Source organism: Chenopodium album, chromosome 2 (genome assembly GCF_948465745.1).
Source record: "Chenopodium album chromosome 2, dcCheAlbu1.1, whole genome shotgun sequence".
Classification (NCBI taxonomy): domain Eukaryota; kingdom Viridiplantae; phylum Streptophyta; class Magnoliopsida; order Caryophyllales; family Amaranthaceae; genus Chenopodium; species Chenopodium album.
In genome coordinates, this window is record NC_137835.1 from 72,436,892 (window position 1) to 72,462,574 (window position 25,683).

Consider the following 25,683-nt stretch of genomic DNA (forward strand, 5'->3'; position numbering starts at 1 on the left):
AAATTTAGTCGAAATGCTCATACGGATGATAGTAGCAACTAAATCTACATTGGAAACAAGAAAATGGAAGGTGGATAAACCTCTCTAGCTTCAATGTTGTACATCTCAATGTGCAAGAAAGAAGGGACCAGAACTATCAATATCCAAATGATGTATTTTTCAATCTTTTAGTGACTACCTCTGAACAATCTTTTGGTAACTTGGTAATAAAGTCCATGATAGGTGTCTGGAGACTTTGTAAAGCTTGTAAGTTGAACCAACGCATCTGTAAATAGGAAGTGTATTAGTCACACAAATGAATTAAACTTTCACAAAACACTTGTTAACTGAAGAGACGTGCCACTGAACCAAGATATAGCAACTATTTAAAGTGCATAACTACATCATTGTCGCTCAAACAGCAGAACAATCTTCACTGTGCCATGAAAATTTGGAAAGCAATTTCACATGCCGCATAATAAAGGACGACACTGATGCCTAAATTAGATCTCAAAGGATACAATATGAACTTTAAAATTCATGTCAAACCTAAAGATGACTACAAAATATATCAGACCACACTTATTACCCTTTTCCAGAAACTACTTTAAACTCATATGCGTGACCAAAAAAGTAATAATAAAAAGTATGCTCATAACATCAGGTCAGATTGGAAAAAATCACAACACCTCAAACTCAGAGAAATTGAAAACCACAATCAAAGACTTGAGTAATTAAAAATGGTAGCCAAGAACTTGGAAGGTATGGCACTGACTTTAAACATAACCCAAGATCATCACAACTATAAACACCAGAACTCAACAAGAATGGATACCATATCTACTTTCAATAAATAAGCAAACTGTGTAAAATCAAAATTAAAAAACTGAATACTTACTTTGGAAAGATCCTCAACTCCAATTACGGTGGATCCTCAACATATTATCCAAGCTGAGTTGTCTGACAGCCATTATCCTCAAAGAGAAGTCTTTCATGCTAAAGAATGTGCTTGTCCTCCCTTTGCTTTTATTCACTGAATGTGTTACCAGACTTAAACCCCCCCCCCCCCCCCCCCCCCCTCACCTCCCAAAAAAAAAAAAAAAAAAACCCAAAACACAAATTCAATCACAATTTATAAATTCTGCTGCTCACCTTCTATCCTTCATCCCATACGTCGACAATTTACACTCAAAGCCTCTTTCCATCTCCCTTGCATGTGTATTACAATAACCAGCACTTGTATAATTTCCGCCAATATTATGACTCTCTTATCCTTCAACGACAAACCAGAACTTTGAAAAACTTGATATTATATCAATATATAGCAAACATGCGTTCTCCATTGAGCTGATGTAACATATTGTCTTCTACGCAATCGTTACCCCCAAGCAAACTACCCCAAATCCCCTTTCCAAACAAAAAGAATTACTGATTCGCAAACCATTGAAGACTATCTTAAAAAATATAACCACATACCATACGTAAATGTAGACTATGTAGTCCAAGCAAACAATATAATTAATCTTGTCCCAAACTGGCCCAGCAGTTCAATACTCCAAACAAAATTACAAAATCAAAGACATAGATCTTCAAATAATATACGTAGTATTTTAAGTCCAATTTCACAGAGATGTAACCATACAGATTCTAGAAAAGAGAGGGAGGGGGGGGGGGGGGGGGGGTGGGGGGGTTGGGTTGAGACAATACAGAACCACCAGATCCCCTTTTGCCTTCCTTAAGCTATCATAATTCATAAATGCAGAACAGGTGAAAGGTAAACTAGGCCGTCTCTAATATTCTCTTCACTCTGCCTCTACTTTTTGTTTACTCCTTCAATAGTTCTTATTTTAATATTCAGATGTAGTAAACACATAAAGGTAAGGAAACAGTGCACAAACACAATAAAAGAGAGGCAGAAATAGAGATGAGGAGAATCCAACGGACTTTCTCATTCATTCATTAAGCAATTCTATTTAACAACTAGGTTTTGTAACTCCTTTTACATGAGATGGAGCTTAGCATCAATAGCAACAAAATAGCAAAACATAAATTTCAGCAAGGACTTGACTAAAGATGGCATAGATATATAAGCACTATGACCAACAAGCAGTTCATATACAGCTTAATCAAGACCTTCAAACAGTGCTTTTGCAGCAAAAAAGAGAATTCAGCAATGAATCTAGCTCGAGCAAAGCTTTTCAAGGGCAAGAGTTTCATCCCCACCAACAACTTCCAAAGTACTCCTCACCAATGCTTCAGGAAAGCCCATTTCAGCTAGCCTCTGTACCTGCATGATATTCAACTTCCCTATGACATCATATATTTGAACAAATATGTGGTTCAATCAATGACATACTGACAAGAGATCAAATAAATGAAAGGTATTAGAGGCACTGCTAAGAAGGATGATTTATCTACCTTCTCCTCAATCCCATGGGAAGATGTCTTGGCAAAAGCTTCAGTCCAATAACGAGCAGTGCCTACGAAGGTCTGGTAATCCCGAAGGTACTGCATGGTGCTCCACATGAATTAAACAAGTATGATGAAATGCATATTTAATGAAATGAACTGGTTAGCTATTGGCGATTAATAGTAAAACCACCAAATTCCCTTCCCCAAAGCACAAAAGGGGAAGTAAGGAGATGGTCTCGAAAGATGAAACTCGAGAAAATCAAATTAAAAAAACAAAACATGCAACTTAGCAGCAAAGCAACCTGTTGAGCAACGACAGCATCCTGAGGGTCATCTGGCTCTGGTGCAGAAAGTAATGCTTGTATGGAGACAAGTGCTGTCTTTAAAGTAAGAGCAGGACTCCATTGATCTTTCAAGATATCCAAGCAGATAGCCCCACTCTGACTGCTAATGTTAGGATGCCTTCAATATAATGCATGAATACACATTAAGCTTGTAATCTCCTGAGAGTTGTGCATAATCATACTTTTTTAATACATATTAACACTTCCAAAAATGAAATAAGTATACCCCCCCCCCCCCCCCCCAAACAACCACCCACCCAAAAAAAAAAAGAAAATGGAATGTACACAATTCACTATTGCATGACCGTTGCACTAGACATGATCATATATAGTCCTGATAAGGCCTAGGACTCTAGGAGGCTCGAACCAAGAGAACAAAGTGAAACACCCAAATTAAGCCACAATCTTATCACTTGTTACAGAAAATTCTCCCATTATGCTCAGAAAGAAAACCACAAAATCAGAAGAAAATCAAGCTGCCTAAGAGCCAACATATCTTATCTAGAAATGCTCTTATATGGAGGTGGGAATAAGAAAAAGACCATTTCACAATAGAATGGAAGATAATTTCCCTGTCATACCACTTCAACAGTGTATAAGAAACACACTGAGCATGGTAGACCTTCAGACTTGCAAATTTATTATCAGTGCATGTTTAGATAAAATAATTACCTGAACACTTAAACTTCCACGGTTCCACCCTCTTAAGAACCTCAGAGTCAGACATCCAAACGAAAATTATGAGGGTACAGGTATTTGGATTCTATGGCTTTTGCAAACATCTCTAACCCTTCAAAGTGCCTAACTCATATTGTTCACTACTACAGTGAATTGATTGAAAAAATATCATGAAATTTATTGCAGGTTATGAACATTATCAGTTAAGCACTGCGTCTCCTCCCCCCCTTTCCTAATTCTGCTGCTTCTTCCTCCATTTTCTACCGCTTTCTTACAGACAATATCTCTCCCTTACAATCCTCCTTGTCTTTTTCCTTATTTTTAAAGTAACAAAGGTAATCCAGTTATTGTGTTTGAAATTTAGAATTGAATTTGTTTTGGGTTGTGTTATATAGATTAAATTTGGAATGATGTGAAATTTAGAGTTTGATATGGAATCACCATTTATTTACTTTTTTTTTCTTCTAATTCCGTCAGATCTTGAGTTCTTGACTGCAGAAGACGACAAAAATGTTCTCTACTTGTCTTCAGAGTTTTCATGTTAGATGTTACCACTTAAAAGATACTTTCTCACTCCACTTTAATCTATTTTGCATGCATAAATTCCTAATAAACATAAGACTCTGTAGATATTGATTTGGAGAAATTTCTGATGAAGAGGCTTAAAATTAAAAGTTGTTGCATTGACTTTGTTTTCTTGACATTGCTTTTTGTTACTTTTTTATTGAAAAAGAACACAGTAGTCACACAGCTTTGAAATTTACAGATGGGAAATATTCTTGCAAGCAGAATGTGTATGATTCAATTTTATTTACAGTTGTGGTAGAATGATTTTGTGATCCTTGACAATCCCTAGGACAACCCAGCAAAAGCCAAAATTAAAATAATATTGTGGGCAGATAATCACATCATGTTGTTACTTGACAGTTTCTTCCATGTTCAGAGAAAAGAAGAGTACAAGGGAGGTTGATAGACTAGGATGTCTTTGCAATCATTAAGCTCCCTCTTACTTTTCTCTTACAGTCATCAAGCAGAAATTGATTTGATTTAATTACGCATTGATAGTAGCTGTGGCTTTCCTCGCCTATCAGCGAACAACAGGTAAATTTAATGGCCTTCTTTCATATATTTTCAGTCTTCCCTTCCCTTAATTCTACCTCTATGTTGAATCGCTTTAAAAGGCAATTGAATATAAGAAATACTAAATTTGTATAGAATTAGTTTAAGAGTTTTGAACCTCCTTTTGGCTCGTTGTGAAGCTCTTTGAGACCTTCAACAGTTACTGTAATATTGACATGTGTTAGAAATTCATTAGGTTAAATTTTGGGTGTTCCTTCAAACAACATTTGTAGATTAAATAGGCGTTTTAGCTTTTATATGAATTGTGCATTGGTCTTTAACATCAAACTGCTTTGAGGGGGATATGGAAATGATCAATGAGGTTGTACTTCCATTGTAGTATTGATTAAGATTATAAATCAGTTTGGCAGATTTAATCACTCTGTCATCCTTAACATGGTTATCAATGTTAGATTTTCATTGGTATATAAGCTAATTTAGTTTTTGGTTTAGGGTGCTGCCTTAGAAAAGTCATTGCGATGGGGATGGCTAAAGGTTTGCATTCATGAAAATGCATAATCTGTACTCTTGCATATTTCTAAGGACCTCATTCAAGCCTTCCAACTAACACAATGACACTTTATTACTGAGCTCTCAGCTTGTATGCAAGATTATACTCCAAATAGTTACCACACTCCATAAAATTGTTAAATATTCCACTTTAATTTTGATGGGTGCCTTCGAATATCAAAATCAGATGTCTTTCCTAAATAATTATCCCAAGATTGGAACGGATTGGAAAAAAGGGTGAGAATCATTAAAGGGGAACACATGCTAAACACAAATCTCCCCTACCAAGAGTACGAACTACATATATGGCCAAAGGAAGGAAAAGAGATTAAATCCACAAATATCTTAGCAGTAGAAAGCTTTAGACCCTGTTGGCAACAAGAGGTTAGTTGTTTGTGGTTTGTATGAGCAGGTTTGATTAGCTGATGTATGAGCTAGTTTGACTAGCTGATGTATGTTCGGTAAATACAAGTTATATAGCTCGTTTATTGTGTATGCATAATTTATTATTAATTTGAGCAAAATTGGTTATGGGTAGTAAATTTAATCAACTTTAAGATAGAAAAGTCATTTATCCTCAACTAGCACGACCTCTCTTACCAAAAAGCTCCCATCATTAGCTTTTTTCAAAATTAGCGTTTAGGACTCGAAATCCTCCCTAAATCTTCTCTTAACCAAACAATCGCATTAGAGGTTTGATAACCTCTGTTTTGCCTCAAAACTCTCTTTTTTCCCCAAATCTCTCCTAAACATACAGCCCTTAGAATTTCTATCCTAATGGATATTAGCCTAAAAAATGAACAGCAAAATCACTTGCTCAGCAGCACACTAAGATGTTATGATTAGACCAGAACCTAATTTCCCAAAAGTTTAATTACCACAAATGAATCTAAATAAATTGAAAAGCTACACAAATCAGGTTTGGAAATTCCTCAAACAGAAAATTAGACAAAAATAGATTGTAAGAAAAATGTCCTAGAGCCTTAAAAGTTAAAAATGGCGATATACTTTCATTTGGCAGTACATATGCATCAGAGCACAAAGGATCAGCACAGACACATCAGACAGGGATAACTGTGATAATTCTAATTTTCTCATCATATGTAAAATACACTGCCAATTGAGCACCATAAGCAGAATACTGCTGATGGTATGTTACACCAAATTTAACCAACAGAAATTTTAGAAATCAGACAGAGTATTTGGCGCAACAAACCAACTAAATTCATCATTTGAAAATTTTGAACCCCATTCATCACGCAAAAACCAACTTAAGCTAACAAGTGCAGATTAATGCAATATTTCCTACTTCCAAACATTTGACTACTTTGCAAATAATGATAAATGTGAATTCCCCCCCCCCCCCCAAAATATTAAATACAATTGCCATTATTGGACGATGCAGCAATCCAACAAAACAACGCAAGATGAATCAACAAGTGAAAAGGCTGCACAGAAATGTCTTACCAAACTTTTGTCAGAAATTTCATCTTGGGTGGCTCAAAAGGGTATCCATCTGCGATTGAAAAATAAAAAGGAAAGCAGCACTGCTAATATCAGTCAAGTAAACCAACATTGTTTCGCATACCTTAAGAGCGAAATAGTTTAACAGGGAGGGATGAGGGAAAGCAACAGATTATCCGTCCATCAAAGAAAGGCAATAGATAAAGATCATATAACAACCAATTCACAGAATATTGCAAGTGAAAATTCAAATAGTTGACCATTCAACATTGCATTTCAATTAATAATCATAGTTACAAATGAATAACTACAAAACTCCTACTCATATAATGCAGGAAAGGATAATTCTTGATTGCAAACAGAAAAATACCGCGATTCGGCATTTTCCTTCCTTACTCAAGATGATTTTCACAAAGAATTCCCCAAACTTAGCAAGATTTTGTATAATAATCCTAACTAATACGGAGTAAAACAAATTTGCAAAATTCAAATTTACAGGAGCAATCAAATGTATGAAACAAAAGCCTCCATTTTATTAATGAAGAAATTTCAGAATTCAACAAATTTCAGAATTCAATAGAAATCAGAATGACAAATTAAACATTAACAACACCAATTGACACAGTTCAAATATCAAAATTATCAAAGTAAATCAAAATCAAACAACAACAATGCTTTAATTACCAGGTAAAACGACGTCGATTAAGAAGGTACCACCTTCGTAAGGGGAATCAACAGGACCAGGAATAGTACCAATGAGATGAGAGAGAGAATCAGCTTTTGGCTTCACGCTAACGCCAGAAGAATTGACATCTTTATTGCATTCTTGAAGCTCTTTCTGAACTCTAGCAAAATCCACCATTTTTTATGTTCAGAGAATTTCGATTTCTAGGGTTTTGGTGAAGAAATTTTGGGTTTGATGGAAAAAAAAGGAGGGAAGAAGAAACCCTAGAAAGAAGAGTACAGTAAAAGGTTTGATTTGATACATGAAAATTACATTATACCATGCGTGCGCTCCCAATCAAAATACTACCGTCATTTGCAATGATTTGACATAAAGCAAGGAGAAACGGAAAATGTCTAAATCGTTTCAGATAACCTGTAATAGTATATGGATTTTAAAAAGATAAGGGACTTCTTTTTTTTTTTTTTTTTTTTTTTTTATGATAGCGTGTCACTTTGATTTTTGCACTATTTAGTATTCATGTACGTAGTATTATACTTGACTTAATTTTTTTTCACTTTTATAAAATAAATAAATATTATTATACGCAATTTTTATCATACTCTTGGAGTACCATGTACACGGTAAACTAGGTTTTATAATAATCATGTTATTTTGATGTTAACTCTTTGTTATTTCAAATTATATATATGTTATTTTTAAATACGACATGTATGAGTGGCGTATCCAGGAATTCCGAACTGTGGGTTCGGAATCTTAAAAAGCAAACGATGCTCATATATTAATTAAATATTCAATATATAAGTTCAAATTTTTTATTACAAATGAATGGATTAAACAGTTATAAAATAATAAATAAAAAAAAAACCCTACAAAAGCATTCTTCGAGTTTTATACTTTGAAAGTGTGCTAAAACATTACTACTTCTATATATGATAAATCTATAATTATATTGCAAAAAATCAATATTACACGAAAATTCGAAAAACAAAAATCCCAAGTCCCCAATAAACACAAATTTGATAATGAAATTTTTTTCTAATTATCAATTAAAAGACCAAGTAAAAATTTTAAATTCTAAGTTTCTAAATTCAATTTGTACGTCAACAATATATCAAAACTAATTAAACAAATCAATAATTAATCTAATTATCACTAATTTACAAACAAATAATGATTTAAGAATTAAGAGGAGTAGAGGAATAAGAGGACTGTTGAAACTAATACGTATGTACTAAAGGATAAAAACAATAATAATATTAGATAAGTATGAAGCAAGTAAAATAAAGAACTCATAATATTTCTTCATGCTTACTTCACCAAATACAAGAGCCATATATGTAGGCTAACAAACAACAAATAATAAGCTAAAAAACTGAAAGTATAATGCCATGTTTAACCCACTAAATAAACTCATTAACTTCTAAATTCATTTAACTCTCTAACTTAACAAAATGACCAACATACTACTCCTAAAATTATTGACCCAACTATGGACTAACTCATGAAGAACAACGGAAGAAATCGAAAGAGGGAAAAAAAAATAAAAAATAAAAAAATGAGGGTGGTTGGTCTCGAACCCATGATCAAGAGGAGCCTTTCTACTCATTAGACTATTAGTCAATCCCTTACCAATGTGCCAGAGTTACATATTTGTTTATTTACTTCACAAAAATTTGTTTTAACCTTTTTTTTTTCTTTTTTTTAAAAAAAAATCAAAACTTATAATTTATTTTCAAAAAATCTGGGGGTTCAATGAACCCCCCTAGATCCGCCCATGACATGTATGTTATTTCGCCCTTTTCTCATTCATCTTCCTCCCACACTCACTCTCTTTTCCTCTCAACTACTCCAAGTAAATCATACACTTTCTCTCTCCTTTCTTTCAATTTTCTGGGTTTTTGAGGAATCAACCTCAGTCTCACTCACTCTCTATTTCTCTTCCTCTCACTACTCCAACTCTAAATCAAACACACTTTCTCTCTCCTCTTTTCTTCTTCTAATTTCCTAGGTTTCTTAGAAATCAATTGATTTGAAGGTCATTTAAGGGTTTAAATGTGTTTGTGTCCAGAACTTTAGTATCTTCTAAAGTGTTTGATTCTATTCACGATGCCTTAAAACTCAACAATGCTAATGTTATTTTGATGTGAATATATTATTATTTCAATTTATATATATGTTATTTAATGTAAATTAAAAACAGCATGAGTTGAGGTTGAATTAATAAATAAGTAAATAACATATTGTTGTAACAAAATAACACAACATTTAAACAAAATAACATAAAGTGTGCGCAAAATAAATCAAATATATTGGGTAAGGAGTACCATGATCCATAGTATTCCAGGAGTATATAATACTAAAATATATCATTAGATTAGTCATAATATCTAGTGTCATAATATAATTTTGTTACAATTTTTACTAATATACAATTAAAGATATTAATGGTCAATGTTACATCTCGGCAAATGTGTCGGTCAAATTGTTGCAAATAAAAAACAAACAGAAGGAGTATAAACTTTTGCACATTCTCAATGGTAGCAAATTTTTTTTCAAAATCTCTTAAATAGCATTAGTAATTTAATTGCTCTCTAATATAGCATTATTTTACTAAATCTGTCATAATTAAGTTAAAATGACTAAGCATGGTTACCTAATTTGGAATTGACTAAACTACCCCTTTTAATTTTGTAAATGCAACGCTCTAACACCCACTAATAATTCATTAAAGGCGCATTCAATTAAAGACGTTCGAACTTCTGCTGCTGCGTGATGAACTTCGAGGAGCGCTAAAACAACAATCATCAATCTACGAATTTTGATCCAAATCTTTCCAAGGTGCCGGATTTCAACTTTTACAAGGTATTTCATCCTATCTTAACCCTAAATTTCCTATTTTTTTCGAATTTAAATGGATTAATGTTATGATTTCCCTGTTTTTTGGATGGATGATTGTGGTTGAATAATCGGGGGTTTAATGTACTGAAATTTTAAATCTTTCATGAAATTTAGGGTATGTTTTATTGTTAATTGGTGTGTGGTTTTTTTTGGGTTTGTATATGTGATTGCTTGTGGTTGTAATGGAGAAATTCTTGTGTATTTCTAGGGTTGTTAGTTCTGCAAGTTGAATTGAGATATGTATTTCTAGGGTTGTAATGGAGAAATTCTTGTGTATTTCTAGGGTTGTAATGGAAAAATTCTTGTGTATTTCTAGGGTTGTTAGGGTTGTAATGGGTGATGCTATTGTGTTGAAGTTCCGGTTTAGAAGTGGTGATGTAGATGTTGTTGTCGAGGACATTGATAAGGTAAACCTTATTGATGTGATTATAGATTATTGGGATAATGTTGTTGAATGACGTATTGAAATACCCAAATTCCCTACATTTAGATATGTGCATAAGATGAAATACCACTATCTTAATATAGATAAGGACTTAATGAAGATGTTCTCTGACTTGGCTGGAAAGAATGAGATACACATATGGTTGTATGATGTTGATAGTCCAAGTTAGATTTTTAAAGATGTCAAGGCTTTAAGGATAACTAGAAATGCAAGGAAGATTAAGGAACAAATGAAAGGTGTTGTAGAATCAGCTGGTACTTCAGTCTCTAGTTACAATGGGATTGGGAGACATGCTGATGCAACTGTGGTTCCCTTTATACCTGAGTAGGCATGCCTTCAAAATTACCACCTAGGAGAAGCAAAGGGTTAGTGTAACATGCAATTGGTGTTGAATCTATGATGTTAACTTGGATGAAATGGGTGATTTGACTTAAATAAGAGATTCTGTCAAAACTAGAGGTAGGAGGTGTGGGGGTAGGGGTGAAGAGAGAGGTGTGGTGGCAGGGGAAACTGATCAACCAATTAAGGATGAGGGTAATTTAAATGCAGATGCTCAATTAGTTGGTAATAGAGGAGGGAGGGGGAGGGGAAGAGTATAGGGAGAGAAAGGGACCAAGATAGAAGGAGGGGGAGGGGTAGAAGGAGAGGGGTAGGAGAGGTACAGGGAGAGGAAGGGTGCTGGATGGAGGGGAAGAGGATTTGAGTACTGGTTGGGGCTTGAAACTGGTGAAACACTAGGAGTTGTATCAGGGATTGCAACTAATATAGGTGCTAGTGAACATGTAATTGAGCCCGAGACTGAAGCAGACATAGGTATTAGAGTGTTCAAAGAAGTCCAAGGAAACATAAACAATCTGATCACCCTTCACATTCATTGCAACCTAAACTTGTTTCATCCTTATCCTATAAAGCACTAGTGTTAAGAAAGAAAGTGCCAAATACAACAGCTAGGAGAAAAGGGTTGTTAACTGCTAGTAGTTCATTGTCTATATCTGATGGTGGAACACATGACATATTTTCACTTGAAGATTTGAATATGGACTTTTACCAAGAAGAAGATCCACCATTCACCTTGTCTGGACAACTCAGTAACTCTTCTAGTGATGTTGAAACTTTAGATGATGAAGAGGATATGCAAATGAGTGATGCTGATAATATGGTGGTATGTGATAACTATGACTCTTATGCTGATGATGTTTGGGTAGATGATGATATAGAAGATGATGGGGATAGAAATTACATTGCAAAACTTTATAGAAATAGAGAAATGTTTGATAGAGAAGAAGATGGAAGAATCGAACTAAGACCATGGCAACCTTTTTTGTGACAAACAACATTTATGAGATGTTAGGGACTATTGCATACAATGTAGGTTTTCTGTGGTTGTTGATAGGGCAAATAATTTCATCTACATACTGTATTGTTCTGCAGAAGGTTGTGAGTGGAGGCTCTATGCTTCCAAATTGACAGATTGGTTCACTTGGGCTATCAAGTCTATTAAAAATCCTAAGCACACATGCTTGGGTTGGAGATAAAAAAAACCCTATGGTAACTGCAAAGTGGGCCAACAGAGTTCAGTTAGAAGACATTAGAGCCAATAATGATATATCTGGTAATGCTTATAATGCTTTATTATGGAATAGATATAATGTGAAAATAGCTACTAGTACTTTATATAGAGTAAAAGCAAGGGCTTTAATAGAGATACATGGTGGATTTAATGAATCTTATGCCTTTTTCCTTAGTTATTGTGAGATGATTAGGAGAAATAACCCTGATTTAGATGCAAGTTGTGTATGGAATCCAACAACTCATGTTGACAGGCCATTGGCTTTTGTCACAATCTTCATTTCTTTTAAGCCTTGTTTGGATGGGTTAAGGGATGGAGTTAGGGGTATTTTGGGAGTTGATGGAACTCACTTGAAAAGGAGTTATAGGGGGGGTTCTACTATCTACTATTACACTAGATGGGAACAATGAGTTGTTTCTATTTGCATGGAGAATTATGTCTACTGAAGATTCAGATACATGAAGCTTTTTTGTTCATCATTTGAGGGGTATATTAAGAGCAACTAGAAGAGGAGATAACTGGTTCATCATCTCAGATCGATATGCAAAAGGTAAACTAGAACAGGTTGAGATGCAACCAACCTTGTTGTTTGTCTGGTTGTTCTGGAACAGGTTGCACATTAGGGATATCATTAGTAGCTTGAGAAGCTCCCTCTCCCTTTTTGTTGTTCTTTTTCTTTGGACCCCACTTTCGCTTTGTTGTAGCTCCTTCCCTACAAGTCAGAGCATTGTGGCCATAATCCTAACACTTGCCACACCTTATAGTATTATCTCTCTTACCCTTCCTTTCCTCGGTATCATCTCTCAATCTATTTCTGTAAGGTCTTCCAATCCCTCTCTTTATTTCAGGTGGAATTTATCTAAGGCACATTGAACTCGGTCCATTGTTGGACCTAGTATGAAATTAATCCCATTCGCATATACTGCCTTGTATCTCTAGACAGAAAACCACTCATCAACAAATGTATGAAAGCTAAGCTTTGCATCTAATATATCCCTTATTCCATGTCTGCATAGAATTCCTGAAATTTGTAATTGACCACAAGCACCTGAAATTTGTAATTGACCACAAGCACATGTGTGGTTGTTTAAGCTAACAGGAAGATAGGACTTTCCCTTAAACACTTCAAACTCACCAGTAGAAGACATATAAGAATGGCAAGTTCTTGAATTCTTACAAAGTTTTTGAACCCTTTGCACTATGTTTGGACATAAATCAGTCCTATTCCATTCCTCACAGTTTTGTCTTCTTGAAGCCAATCTAACCATGGTATTTATTCTAACACCTACCCCAAAGAATCAAGCATTTAATTAGAATTAGTGCACACAAAGTAACCTAGATTAAACTACATTCCATTAAACAAATTTACCTTCTAAAAGGGTCATAACATGTCTACATCTGTCTACGAGTTGCATTGATACTCTCAACAAAGTTTGACTTTAAACACTTTTGTTGCAACATTGAACTTATGCTTTGTCCACCTAGATTATATTGAACCCCAAGCTTTGCTTGCCACAGTTTACCCCGTTTTCCAACTTATCCATTTAGTGCATTGCTTTCTTAAAAGTGAACTCAGAATAGGAACCACATGATTTCCAAAACAAAGGAAGCATAAGTGGTCCTGGAAATGCTTTCTTCCAGTTGCTAGTTAATAAATGCTTGGTGCAATATCTCCTACCAGCATTTGGCCATACCTTGTCAAGTGCAACTTCAATTCCCTATTCAATTAGAAATTAAGTTTAGTCAAATTAAACTGCAAAACATTTACAATATAATTGAATTCCAAAGTTAAACATTCAAACCTTTTGCCTATCTGAAATGATACACCAATCATCTTCTCTTCCTATTGCTCTACATAAGTCTCTCAAATGATACACAAAGAATCACCATGTATCTGAATCTTCACTAGACACTATTCCCTAAGCAAATGGGAACAACTCATTGTTTCCATCTATTGCAACAACAGATTAGAAAACAACCCCATAATTCCCTTTCAAGTATATATGTTCCATCAACTCCAACAAACCCCATAATTTCATCCCTTAATCTATCTAAACAAGGTTTAAAGGAAATGAAAATTGTGACAAAAGCTAAAGGTCTGTCCACATGAGTTTGTGACAAAAGCTAAAGGTCTGTCCACATGAGTTTCAGGGTTCTACACACATCTAGCATCAGAACCAGAGTTAGTTCTTCTTACCATCTCACAATAACCAAGCAAATGGGCATAGGATTCATCAAACCCACCATGTATCTCTATTAATACCCTTGGTCTAACTCTATAGAGTGTACTAGTTTCCATCTACACATTGTACTTGTTCCATAGCAAAGTACTTAAAGTAGTGGTAAAACAAATTTGATTTAAAATTGAACCGAACCAGATAACAAATATGGTTTCGTTTTTTTTATTGTGGTTTGGTTTCTGTTTGCAAAATCAAGAAATAAAAATTATATGGTTCGGTTTCAGTTTTGAAAAATGAAAAACTGAAAAACCAAAACCAAACCGAAATTTCGGCCCAACCCCAAAGAACTCTAGTATAAAAGAAAAAAAAACCCTAATCTTTCTTCAGCCACTTTCTGCCCTTTCTCGGCCTCCTTTCCTCCTCTTTATTTGCTCTTTCTCTCTCCTCTTCGATCTCTTATTTATATATCTCTCTTTTTCGATCTCCTCTTTTCTTTTCCTCTTGCTTGTCTTTCTCCTTGCCTCTACTCCTCTTTGTCTATCAAAATTAGCACAACGTCACAAAATTCTTTTAATTTCGCCATAATGAAGGTTTTCATATCAAATCAAAGATTTTCATGGTAAAAACGAAGGTTTTCGTAACGAAATTCCCAAAATTTGGCCAAAACGAAGGTTTAATGTCAAATTCGACCAAAACTCTAGATATAGAGTTTTCGTGGTCGAATTTGACCGTTGTAAAACAAATTCGAGATGAAATTCAAGGCCAATTTTGGTTTAAAAGGTATGTTTTCTTGTTTTTAATTTTTTTTTTGAATTTTTAATAAATCCATTAATATGATATGATTTCTGGTAATTTTTATGCTTGTTTTGGTAAATTTCATTAGTTTTGGTAAATTCTAGTGGTGGTGGTGGTTTCGGTTTGGTTGTTGGTGGGGTTTGGTTGGGTTGGTTTCGGTTGTGGGTTAAGGTTATCGGTGGGGGTGGGTTGTTAGTTCATAGTAGGTTTGGTTTGGTTTGGTTTTGATTGGTGTGGTTTGGTTCAAAATTTGATGTTTATGATGCTTGATAGGAAATTTCGGTGCGGTTTGGGTTTTTTTTTTTAATGAAAACCAAAATTTAGGTGGTTTGGTTTGGTTCGATTTCAAAGCTAAAGTGGGTGCGGTTTGCAAAATCAAGAAGTCGAAATATGGTGGTTCAGTTTTGATTTGGGCTAAAAACCAAACCGAAAACCGAACTTTCACCCGTAATTTAGAGCCTTCCTAGAAATGTCATTGTTGGCTCTTATGTTATCTAGTCCTATTTTCCCATTTTGCAGTGACCAGGCCATTGGGTTTCTGACCTCCAAACCCAAGCATGTATATATGCTCAACATTTTTTATGGACGTAATAGCCCAAGTGAAACCATTTGGCAGTTTTGAGGCATGTAACCTTGTAGACACCCATTTGTGTCTCCCCAAAACCAAACCCGGTGATGAGTACCTTTCACGTCGAATAATAATCGAATGAAACGAAGTGTGAAAAGGTCTAGTGTAGCGGAAAGTTTTATTTCTTTTCTCTTCTCCCTGATTTTAAAAATTTTATTTTAAGAAAACAGCCAATCCAGTTTGGTTGGTCCATGATATGGGTCCAATAATGGTGTAGTTGGATGGGGCTTGCAAAGACCTTTCCAACGATATATTATAAGCCCAATTCCGATGAATATTGAGGAAGTTATGGCCAATTTACTAAACTGGGCCCGGTTTGAGCTTTATGTACGGCCCAATGATCTAGGGGAGGGCCTAATATGATTTATCATTCCTAATGTAATTAGGAATGGTTTTAGTCTTCTAGAATCTTCTAGAAAGTTCTTTTCATTCCTAATTCAATTAGCATTGATAAGTTGACTTTGTTGACTTTTCAGAGTTTTAATCAAGATCAAATAGCATTTTCGAAGGAATTATATTATTTTATCTTCCAATAAGGGAAATTTATCAGATTTTCGAAAACGCGTTGAAATCCAGTTTGGCGTCCAACCCCAGGCCTTGGCGCCTGGAACCAGGCTTGGCGCCAGACGCTAGCCATTGGCGCCTGACGCTAGCCACTGGTGCCTGGCGCCAGCTAGCCAGGGTTGGCGCCAATCCTGTTTTGTGATCGTCAGACTCTGTTTTGTTAAATTATCTTTTTTGGCTGATTTTCTCTATAAATACCGTATCGAAAACTCCGTTTTCATTCATCAATTTTCACCAATTGACATCAATTCTCACCGATTCTCTTCATTCGCAATTCATTCATCTACAATCATTCATCATCTTCATCTCTCATTCATCAATTCTCAACAAACATTAATTCTTTAGCATTCGTTTCTTTCTTTAATCCTTTCTTGCTTTTTCATACAAAATTCCGCATTCACAAGATCTAGAAACACCTAGCCATATCCGAAGTTGCCTTCGCCCTAGACGTGAAAGGTTTTAATTTCTGAGGGTTTGATCCCAAATCTCTCTTTCAATTATTTAATTTAATTGTTTTGATTATTATTTTTCCTTGAAGTTACTAACGTGTGTATTTTGTTATTAGAAAGAGGTACGAGGCATCCAAGTAAGTACTTTAATGGTTTAATTGATATTATGATATAGAAATCATGCTTAGATTGTTATTTTGATTCCTAGTATCATGTTAGGATGTTTTCCTTAATTTGATGTTTAGGGTGACAACAATAAATTCCTAGTATCATGTCTAGGGTAACTTTAATATTAAGTATGATTAAAAGTATGATGCCTTTTATTCTCTTCCTAATTTTAATTCATGTTAGTATCATGTTAAGGCTAAAGATTTGATTTTCATTGTTTAGTGACATGCTAGGGTTTGTTATTAATCTTGTTAGTATCATGCCTAGGATCTTGCTATTTTTATTATGCTTTAATATTAACATGAACATGATTATGATTATAATTGTTATAATTTATGATGATTATGAATATTATTATTATTATTATTATTATTATTATTATTATTATTATTATTATTATTAATATTATTATTATTATTATTATTATTATTATTATTATTATTATTATTATTATTATTATTATTATTATTATATTTATGATTATTATTGTTTTGATTATTATTATTATCATGATTATTATTATGTTGCTTGATGCTTATTATTTATTTCTTGATCACACCTTTTATGCATGTTTAAAGGGAATTCGTACTTGTAATCGCGCTTAATAAGATAATTAATAATCTTGTTTAGGGTTAATTGTGATTATAATTAAAGTGATCGCCAATAATAGATTTATTTGTGCATTAATATTCAACCAACATAGATTAAACAGGTTTAGGGTTAACCTATTGATTGTATGTTAGTCAGAAAGCGCACATGAATACGATCAGAATAAAGTAGAGGCCTATTATTAGGGCAGGTTCAATCTCTTTTAGGTTGGACTTGTACCATCATCCCCGAACCCTTATTTGGTTCATGACCTTATGGAGTTGACGATCTCTTGGATCGTTAAGGGGTGTAACCTTCACCTCGTGAATGGTTTACAAGTTCCTTAAAAACTTCTTGGCGACTCTTTTGCTCTATCTTCTTCCCTTTTGGACGCCACCGTACTTTAGTGTATGATCACAGTGGGGTTCAAGCTAGTGGGACTTAAAGGCTTGAAATTATTCCCTACAAACCTCCACTCACACCCTTCTGCAAAATAATAAACTGTGTAAATTAAATTTCTTGCCCTATTAACAACTACTGAAAACCCACATTGTATACTCTAGTCCCTGACCACATCTCTCAAATGTTGTTTGTCACAAAACAGTTGTCATAGTCTTAACTCTGTCCTCCTATCTTCCTCTTTGTCAAACATTTCTCCATTTCTGTACAACTTTGTAAAGTAATTACCTTTCCCATCATCTTACATATCATCATCCACCCACACATCATCTGCATATGGGTCATAGTTATCCATTACAATTAACCATGTCACCTGCATCACTCAATTGCAAATCATCTTCAGCAACTACAATTTATTCATCACTTGAAGAATCAGTGTGTTGTCTAAGAAATATGAATTATGGATCATTTTCTTCATCATCATCCATATCAAGGTGTTCTAATGACACTGTGTTATTTGTTCCACCATCAGAGAAAGAAACTGAAGTGCTGGCAGTCAGCAACCCCTTTCTCCTAGCAGTTGTCTTAGGCATCTTTTTCCTAATCACTAATGTAATACCCCGTATTTTAATTTAAATAGCATTTCTCAAAGTATTTAAATAAGTTGAAATTAATTATTTATGAGGTTTTAAATAAGTCATCTGCCATCACGGCGCGGCAGCAGCAGCCGCATGGGAGGGTGGTCGGCGAGGGAGGTGACGCCGACCACCCATCCCCTTCTTCTCTTTTTTTCATGCACAAACAAAAAAAATTATTCTTTTGCTTTAATCCTTAATCTAATTATTAATTTTGGGTTTTGTGATGATTTTTACGATGTTTGATTATAAGTATAATGTAAATAAATTTTCAGATTTGGCTTTGAATTAAAAAGCCCCAAATTGAAAATCCTAGGTTTCTAAATTATTGTATATTGACGGAGATTGATTATGGTGGTTTAAATTATTAAAATAGGTTTTTTTTTAAATCATATTTACAGCAAGATTTGATGAGTTAATAAAGCTTTAAATTTTGTTAGTAAGCCATAATTAAGCTTCTTGAAGGGATTTTTTACTACCCATTAATTGGGATTAAAGTACGGAGTTTTAAATTAAATTTCAGCTTGTTTTAAATTAATTTATGGGTGAATTAAGGAGTGTATATATTGCTGGAAATTTGTGTGGAGTAGTTATTGATGTCTCTTTGTAATTTTGGATTATAAGAGATTTCCAAGTTAGTGATTTTGTGTAGTAGTGGAGATTTTGAGATCGTATTCAAGGTATGTTAGCGTACTTGGGTTTTATTTGATGATGTAGGAACATGCTAGACTTTGAATAATTAATTTCAAGTAGTATCATGATAGGCATTGATTGGAATTTGTTATTTGGTTGATGTTGATGATTGAATTATGAAGCATGGATTATTTGTGATGGATTAGTGATTGGAAATAATTATATTGGTATGTTGAATATGAACCACACTTTTATTATTGACATGATTGGAAGCATGTTTTATTAAACTAAATGTTTAATTTGGCTTGAAATATTAAAAGGGAATTTTATTATGATTCATAAATTTTTTATTGATCTTTAAGCATGGGAATAGAGCTATTAAGTGTTTTAGTACACAGGAATGAATTATATTGCGGTGCCTATGTGAACTTAAGGTGTTTATAACACCGAGGGATAGAATTTGCGAAATATTATGCGTTTAAGGTGTATTTGACACCTAGGTAGATTAAAAAGGGCTCAACATTAAAAGTTATGTTGTCACTAATTATTCAAGAATTAATTTGGTATGATTGATTGCTTGTATAATTATAATGTTTGATTATGTTATGGTTTGAGAGTCATCACCAAGTTGAATTACATGTAAAACAACGTAAAGTGAAAGAGATTACACACCAAAACTCTTGGAACGTATATAACTCGAGTATGAACATATGGGGGAGCTATGGGGTTTAATATTTAACCATAACTTCTACTGGGAATATAGCTAGGACATTGTATTATTATTATTATTATTATTATTATTATTATTATTATTATTATTATTATTATTATTATTATTATTATTATTATTATTATTATTATTATTATTATTATTATTATTATTATTATTATTATTATTATTATTATTATTATTATTATTATTTCTACGATTACAACTAACTCAAAGATTTTGGTATTAGTTGGTTTTAATAAGGGCCTACAATGGTTCCAAGTTGTAGGTTGACTTTATTTGACTATGTTTGATTTCGTTTGACTTTGGTTTTACTTTACTTTCGTTAGGTTTGAACTTGAAAGTTAACTAGTTTTAAATGGTTTTTAAGTATAGTCTTCCGTTGTATATCTTTGATATTTGCTTTAGCCATTTTCACGGTGGCGGTTATGTCTTAGATTTTCCTAATTCGTTTTTTAAAAAGAGTAAAACAGATATTTTAAAGGTAAGGAATTTCTAGGGTGTTACAACTAATTCCTTAGAAGATAGAGATGAAATAGGTTCAGGTTCAGGCTGTTCAGGTTAACCAATTTGTTGTTGTTCAGGTTGTTTATGCTTCCTTAGACTCCTTCTCACAACTCTAACACCTATGTTAGATTTAGTCTCAGGCTCAACAATAGGATTAGTAGACCCTATGGCAATTTCATATTCTGTTGTAGCTCCTGATCCAGTCTCCAATCCCAACCAATATTCAAACCCTTTCTTTGTCCCCCCTCTCCCTCTCCTTCTTCCTTAGCCCTTCCCCCCCTCTAATACCTCCTGTTTGATTTGAGTTAAGTCACCAACTGCTACATCTAAGTCTTCCCCTGCACCTTCCTCACCCTCAGTTGGCTTCACTCTACCCTCAATACTCCCCCATGCATCTTCACCTCTTCCCATACCTCTCTCTCCTCTAGTTATAACACCCCCTCTACGTCTAACACCCCCTCTAGTTTGAATCAAATCACCCAGGTCTACATTATTAGACTCAACACTAGTTGTCTCAAATAATAGTTATTTTCTTCTCCTAAGCGTTAACTTTGATGGCCTATCTAATTCAGGTATACATGGAACAATAATTGCATCATTATGCCTCACAATCACTATAACCAACTACTAAAATACCTGATGATCTGCCACACCTTTTATTTGTTCATTAATCATTCTATCATCACTAAATGTCCTTAAAGTCTCAACATCTTTAAAAATCTAACTTGAGCTATCATTATCATACACCCATATGTTTGTCACACTCTTTCCAGCCAAATTATAAAACATCTTCATTAAGTCCCTATCACTATCGAGGTAGCTAGTGATATTGCATGTTATGAACATATCTAAAGGTAGTGAATTTATACATTTCAATCCCATTTTTAACAACATTATCTCAATAATCAATTATCACATCAATAAGGCTTATCTTATTAATGTCTTCTACAATTGCATCAATATCACCACTTTTTAGTCATTTTCGTCGCCACTACTGACCGACTTGAAGGTCTAACGGTTTGTAATAATGGAAGTTTCGTCATTAATGACCATCTTAAAGGTATAACAATGGAGGCGTTTGAAAGAGAAAGCAGATTTTTTTTTTGTTTTTTTAAAAAAGAAAGCGAGTTTTTGGATTTTTTTTGTTTTCTTTGTTACATATGTAAATTGTTGATTTGATACAAAAATCAATTATACATGTTTCTACTTGTTTGATTGTAGAAAACTGGAAACAAATTCATCTCCAATTCTCCTTTTTTATTTTAACTAGTTTAAAAAATCCATGTCTAGCACAACAAGTCCAAAACTTAAAACTGATTAATCTATATATATATAAGAAACAAAATTTGATAAATGTATGTGTCAAAAATCAAACATAAAAAATAAATTTTGAAACCTAATCTAATTTGAAAAATAACACAACATCTAATACATGAATTCAATAAATTATACTAATTTTGTTTTTATATTACAATTAATTTTGTTTTTATATTATAGTTGACACATTTTTCTAGCTATCACGCTTGCCAATGTAGTATTTTAACGATTAATATCTCTGATACTCGACATTGTAAAATTGTTTAATACGCATTAATAAAATACAATTAATTATAAATCTAATAAGACCTCACTTGATGTATTTTTTCCTTAAATTAATGTCATATAAAAGAAAAAAAAAAGTGCATATCACCATATAAGAAAAAAAAAATAAAATTGGATAAGATCAAATAAGCAAAACTAAGGTTTAAACATAGCCTAAGTTATTAGATATAAAAAATTATATATAATATGATTGATATAATTATGATTTTTTTTTTTTTTTTTTTGTTTTGTTTTTTTTTTTTGTTTTTTTTTTTTTTGTTTTGGGTAGGAAATCATATGCTGTGATATAATCAAATAATTATTTAGAGTAACAAATTTATAACCTCCGGTTGCGATTTTAAAATGTTGATATAGGAGATATGATTTACTTTGATTTGTTCTAAATGCTAAACTATATCACAGACATCGCCAAAATCGCTACTATATATTTAGGTTTCAAGCTGAATTCTAAATTTATAAATTAATGAAAATATTATATATTTTTAAATAATACATTGTAAACATTATTAGAATAAAGAAAATATTAGAAGTTATACGTTTACACCTATTTTTAAAAGGAAAAATTGCCACCCTTAATCCCAATTTTGCCCCGTTCGCCAATATTAATCCCAACTTTCATTTATTCCCTATAACTCTCAACTTTATACCATATTAATTTTTAGCACCCCCAACTGGTCATCTAACTTTATGTAGCTAGTTACCTAGACATGTGTCCACACGTGATAGGTCCAAACAAAATAAAAAAAGCCCAACTACCAGACTCAGCCCCCCACCCCTGCCCCAAACTAGCAGCCCCCATCTCGAAAACACTCCACCCCCGCCGGTAATTCGCCCCCACCCCCGTAAACACCTCCCGCTGTGCTAGAATACGATGCCCAACAACTAACCCACCCTCAAAACCCACCCCTTCCCTTCCCCCACCCTCGGTTTCACCCCTTTCCCCGCCGATTTTGCCCCCTTCCCCGCCAAATTCACCCCCTTCCCTGCCGATTTTGCCTACACCTTCCTTTCCCCTTCAAATTCCGCCCTTTTCCCCATCGAATTTTGCCCCTTTCCCCTAACCATTCAGCCCCTAACTATATATCCATTTCGAAAACCGATGACAATCATCCGAGCGGTTTAGGGTTGAAATCAACCATTCAGCCCCAACATCGGCCAATTTCAGCCATTTTTGGCCAATTTTGGTTGTCGATTTTGGGGAGGGGTTGTTTTTTTGGTGGGGAAACGATCGTAGGGCTGTGATGGATTTTCCGATAGTGATGGGCTAGGAAGGGAGTGCGTGTGGTGGCTGGCTGCGTTAGGCTGCGTGTGAGGAGGAAGTACGTCGATGATGGTGGTGTAGTGGTGGAGGTAGGGTAGCTGTTAGGTTACTTTTAGGATTAATTTTTTTTTACATTTTTCTTCTTTTTTTTCAACCAATTACATATTGACACGTGTACAAAAAAAAAAAAAACTGATTAACAAATGTTCATCTGATTAACTGGTTGCAGGTCATATGGAGGTGATAAAAATTAATTTTGTATAAAGTTGGGAGTGATAGGGAATAAACGAATGTTAGGATTAATAATGGCGGATGAGGCAAAGTTGGGATTAATGTTGGCAATTTTTCCTTTTTAAAAAATTAAAATATGCGATAATTTTTTTTGGAATTTAATAATACAATTAAATTTTTAAAAATTTTAAAAAATCCACCCCCAAATACACCACTTTTCTAAAAAAAACCATCCTTTTTTACAAAATAAAAAAAAAACACTTGCAAAATCCAAAATTAGTAACTGTCACCACCCTCCCTTATTCCGACCTGTTTTTCGACTTACGTGTCATCACCCAATTAGCCAAAATTAACAAAAAAAAAAAACTTTAAAAAATAAAATAAAATAATTTAATAATATTCCAAAAAAATGGCAACCACTTCTTCCCCTTCTCCTACCACCGGGAACAACCAATCCCCAACCAAATCAACCACCCTCTAGACCATTAACAACCCCCCAAGCCACTACCCTTGCCGGCAAACTCCACCAAGCCTCCACCCTTGCTCTCAAACCCACTAATTCAAGCCCCCTTGCTTGTGAAACCTCACCCAACCTCCAACGCTTGTCCCGAACCCCCTCCTCCTCCTTAGAAAAATGTAATTCAATTTGGATTGTATAATTAGGTTTGTTGTTGAAAATGTTACGAATTGATAAATAAATGTAGTACTTGATGTATTAATCAATCAATTTGACATGAATTAAAAATTAGGGTTCTTGCAAAATTAATTTGGGTTTTTTTTTTCCAAATTTATCCATTTATGGGAATTGGTGGCTGATTTTGGTTGTTTGGAGGTCAAATTGAGGTTGTTGGAATTGATTGATGTCGTAGCAGTGCTACAGGGGGGCTAAATTGGGTGGCGCTAGCGATGGTTTGGGCGGCGCGGAGGAGAAAGAATCATTAGGGGTAATTATGACTCGAAACCACCCTAAATATATTCCTTTACCTCCGAAATCACTTACATTTCTTTTTCCCACCCCAAATCACTTACTCAGGGTTAATGATTGTTAAATTTGACAATCATTAGGGGTAATTATGACTCAAAACCACCCTAAATATATTCCTTTACCTCCGAAATCACTTACATTTCTTTTTCCCATCCCCAAAACCACCCTAATTTTGTTTTTCTCATCTTCAAAATCGATCATACGGATATGATTATTGAGGAGTGGTTTTAGGGATTGGACTAACGAGATGAGTGGTTTTTGGGGTTAGAGGGAGACATGCATAATCAATCAAATCCCACTCATCTTTTTGTCACTAAGGATATATGTTGAATTTTTATAACAACTAAGGGGTAAATGGTGAATTTGAAAATTTTCATGGGTATATGGTAAATAAACAAAAAATCAGGAGTATATGGTGAAAAAACCGTAGTTTCTAACCTTTATTTTACCCTTATTCAATAAATTTTGGGATTTAAATAGCATTTTTTATTACAGATTATTCTACTTAGTTAGCTTATTAAATTAATAAATAAATAAAATAGTATAAAAGATTTGGTATAAATAGTACGATAAAGTATTAATGTTGGTTAATTTAACAAATCAATGAAAGCCAGAAAATTATAATATTATACAATAATATTCATTCAAAAAAAAAAAAAAAACTTGTTCAATACTCTTTCCATGTATTGGTAATTTAAAATAATCAAAATCATACGAGTTGGTAAATACTCTAAATACAATGTGAATCTTGCGTAATAGTCTATATGTAGTGATTGACATACAAAATAAAAAAAAAGGAAAATTTGCCAAGAATAATACGACCTTTCAGCGGTCTTCCAAGAATGGAATGACCTTTGAATTATTTCAAAATGGAACGACCTTTGATATACATTTGCCGAAAATAGATCAAAAAACCTGTAACTTGTTTTACAGGTTACTTTGGACACGTGTCACATTTGTAATTGATTAAAACTTTATTTATTTTATTTTAACATTTTTCTTTTAATAATATGATATAAAAAATGGAAAAAAAAATATCCCTCCCCCTTCCCGGCAGCCAACCACCACCACCTGCTATCCCCATCCCTAAACCCGCTGGTGGCCAGAGCCTATACCTAGTGTCGGCGATACCCTCCTGACCCAAACCCCGACTTCGACCACCCATCCACTCCGAACCACCACCCGAAAATCCAATGAGCCTAAAACCACCACTTGATTTTA

General features: G+C 33.9%; 1 protein-coding gene and 1 non-coding gene across 2 annotated transcripts; both read right to left on the reverse strand.

The window, feature by feature from the left end:
- Positions 1-1,910: 1,910 nt before the first annotated feature.
- On the reverse strand, positions 1,911-7,477 carry LOC145587186 (ubiquitin-conjugating enzyme E2 27-like). Its single transcript, XM_081643998.1, has 5 exons — positions 7,191-7,477; positions 6,510-6,558; positions 2,694-2,853; positions 2,398-2,487; positions 1,911-2,266 (listed from the first exon to the last, which is right to left on the reverse strand). Exons 1-5 carry the CDS (start codon positions 7,366-7,368, stop codon positions 2,159-2,161), a joined length of 585 nt encoding a protein of 194 aa, XP_081500124.1. The 5' UTR covers positions 7,369-7,477; the 3' UTR covers positions 1,911-2,158.
- Positions 6,067-6,151, reverse strand: LOC145608703 (small nucleolar RNA R38). The gene has a single exon (XR_014105870.1). It is a non-coding gene; the product is annotated as a small nucleolar RNA R38 (small nucleolar RNA).
- Positions 7,478-25,683: the final 18,206 nt, after the last annotated feature.

Bases quoted from the DNA above. Each gene is read 5' to 3' on its own strand.
- LOC145587186 (XM_081643998.1), bottom strand. From the start codon at position 7,368: ATGGTGGATTTTGCTAGAGTTCAGAAAGAGCTTCAAGAATGCAATAAA. The intron at 2,488-2,693 runs GTTGCTTTGCTG...AGCACCATGCAG, and splicing joins ATGCTGTCGTTGCTCAACAG to TACCTTCGGGATTACCAGAC. The intron at 2,267-2,397 runs GTAGATAAATCA...AATATCATGCAG, and splicing joins CCCATGGGATTGAGGAGAAG to GTACAGAGGCTAGCTGAAAT.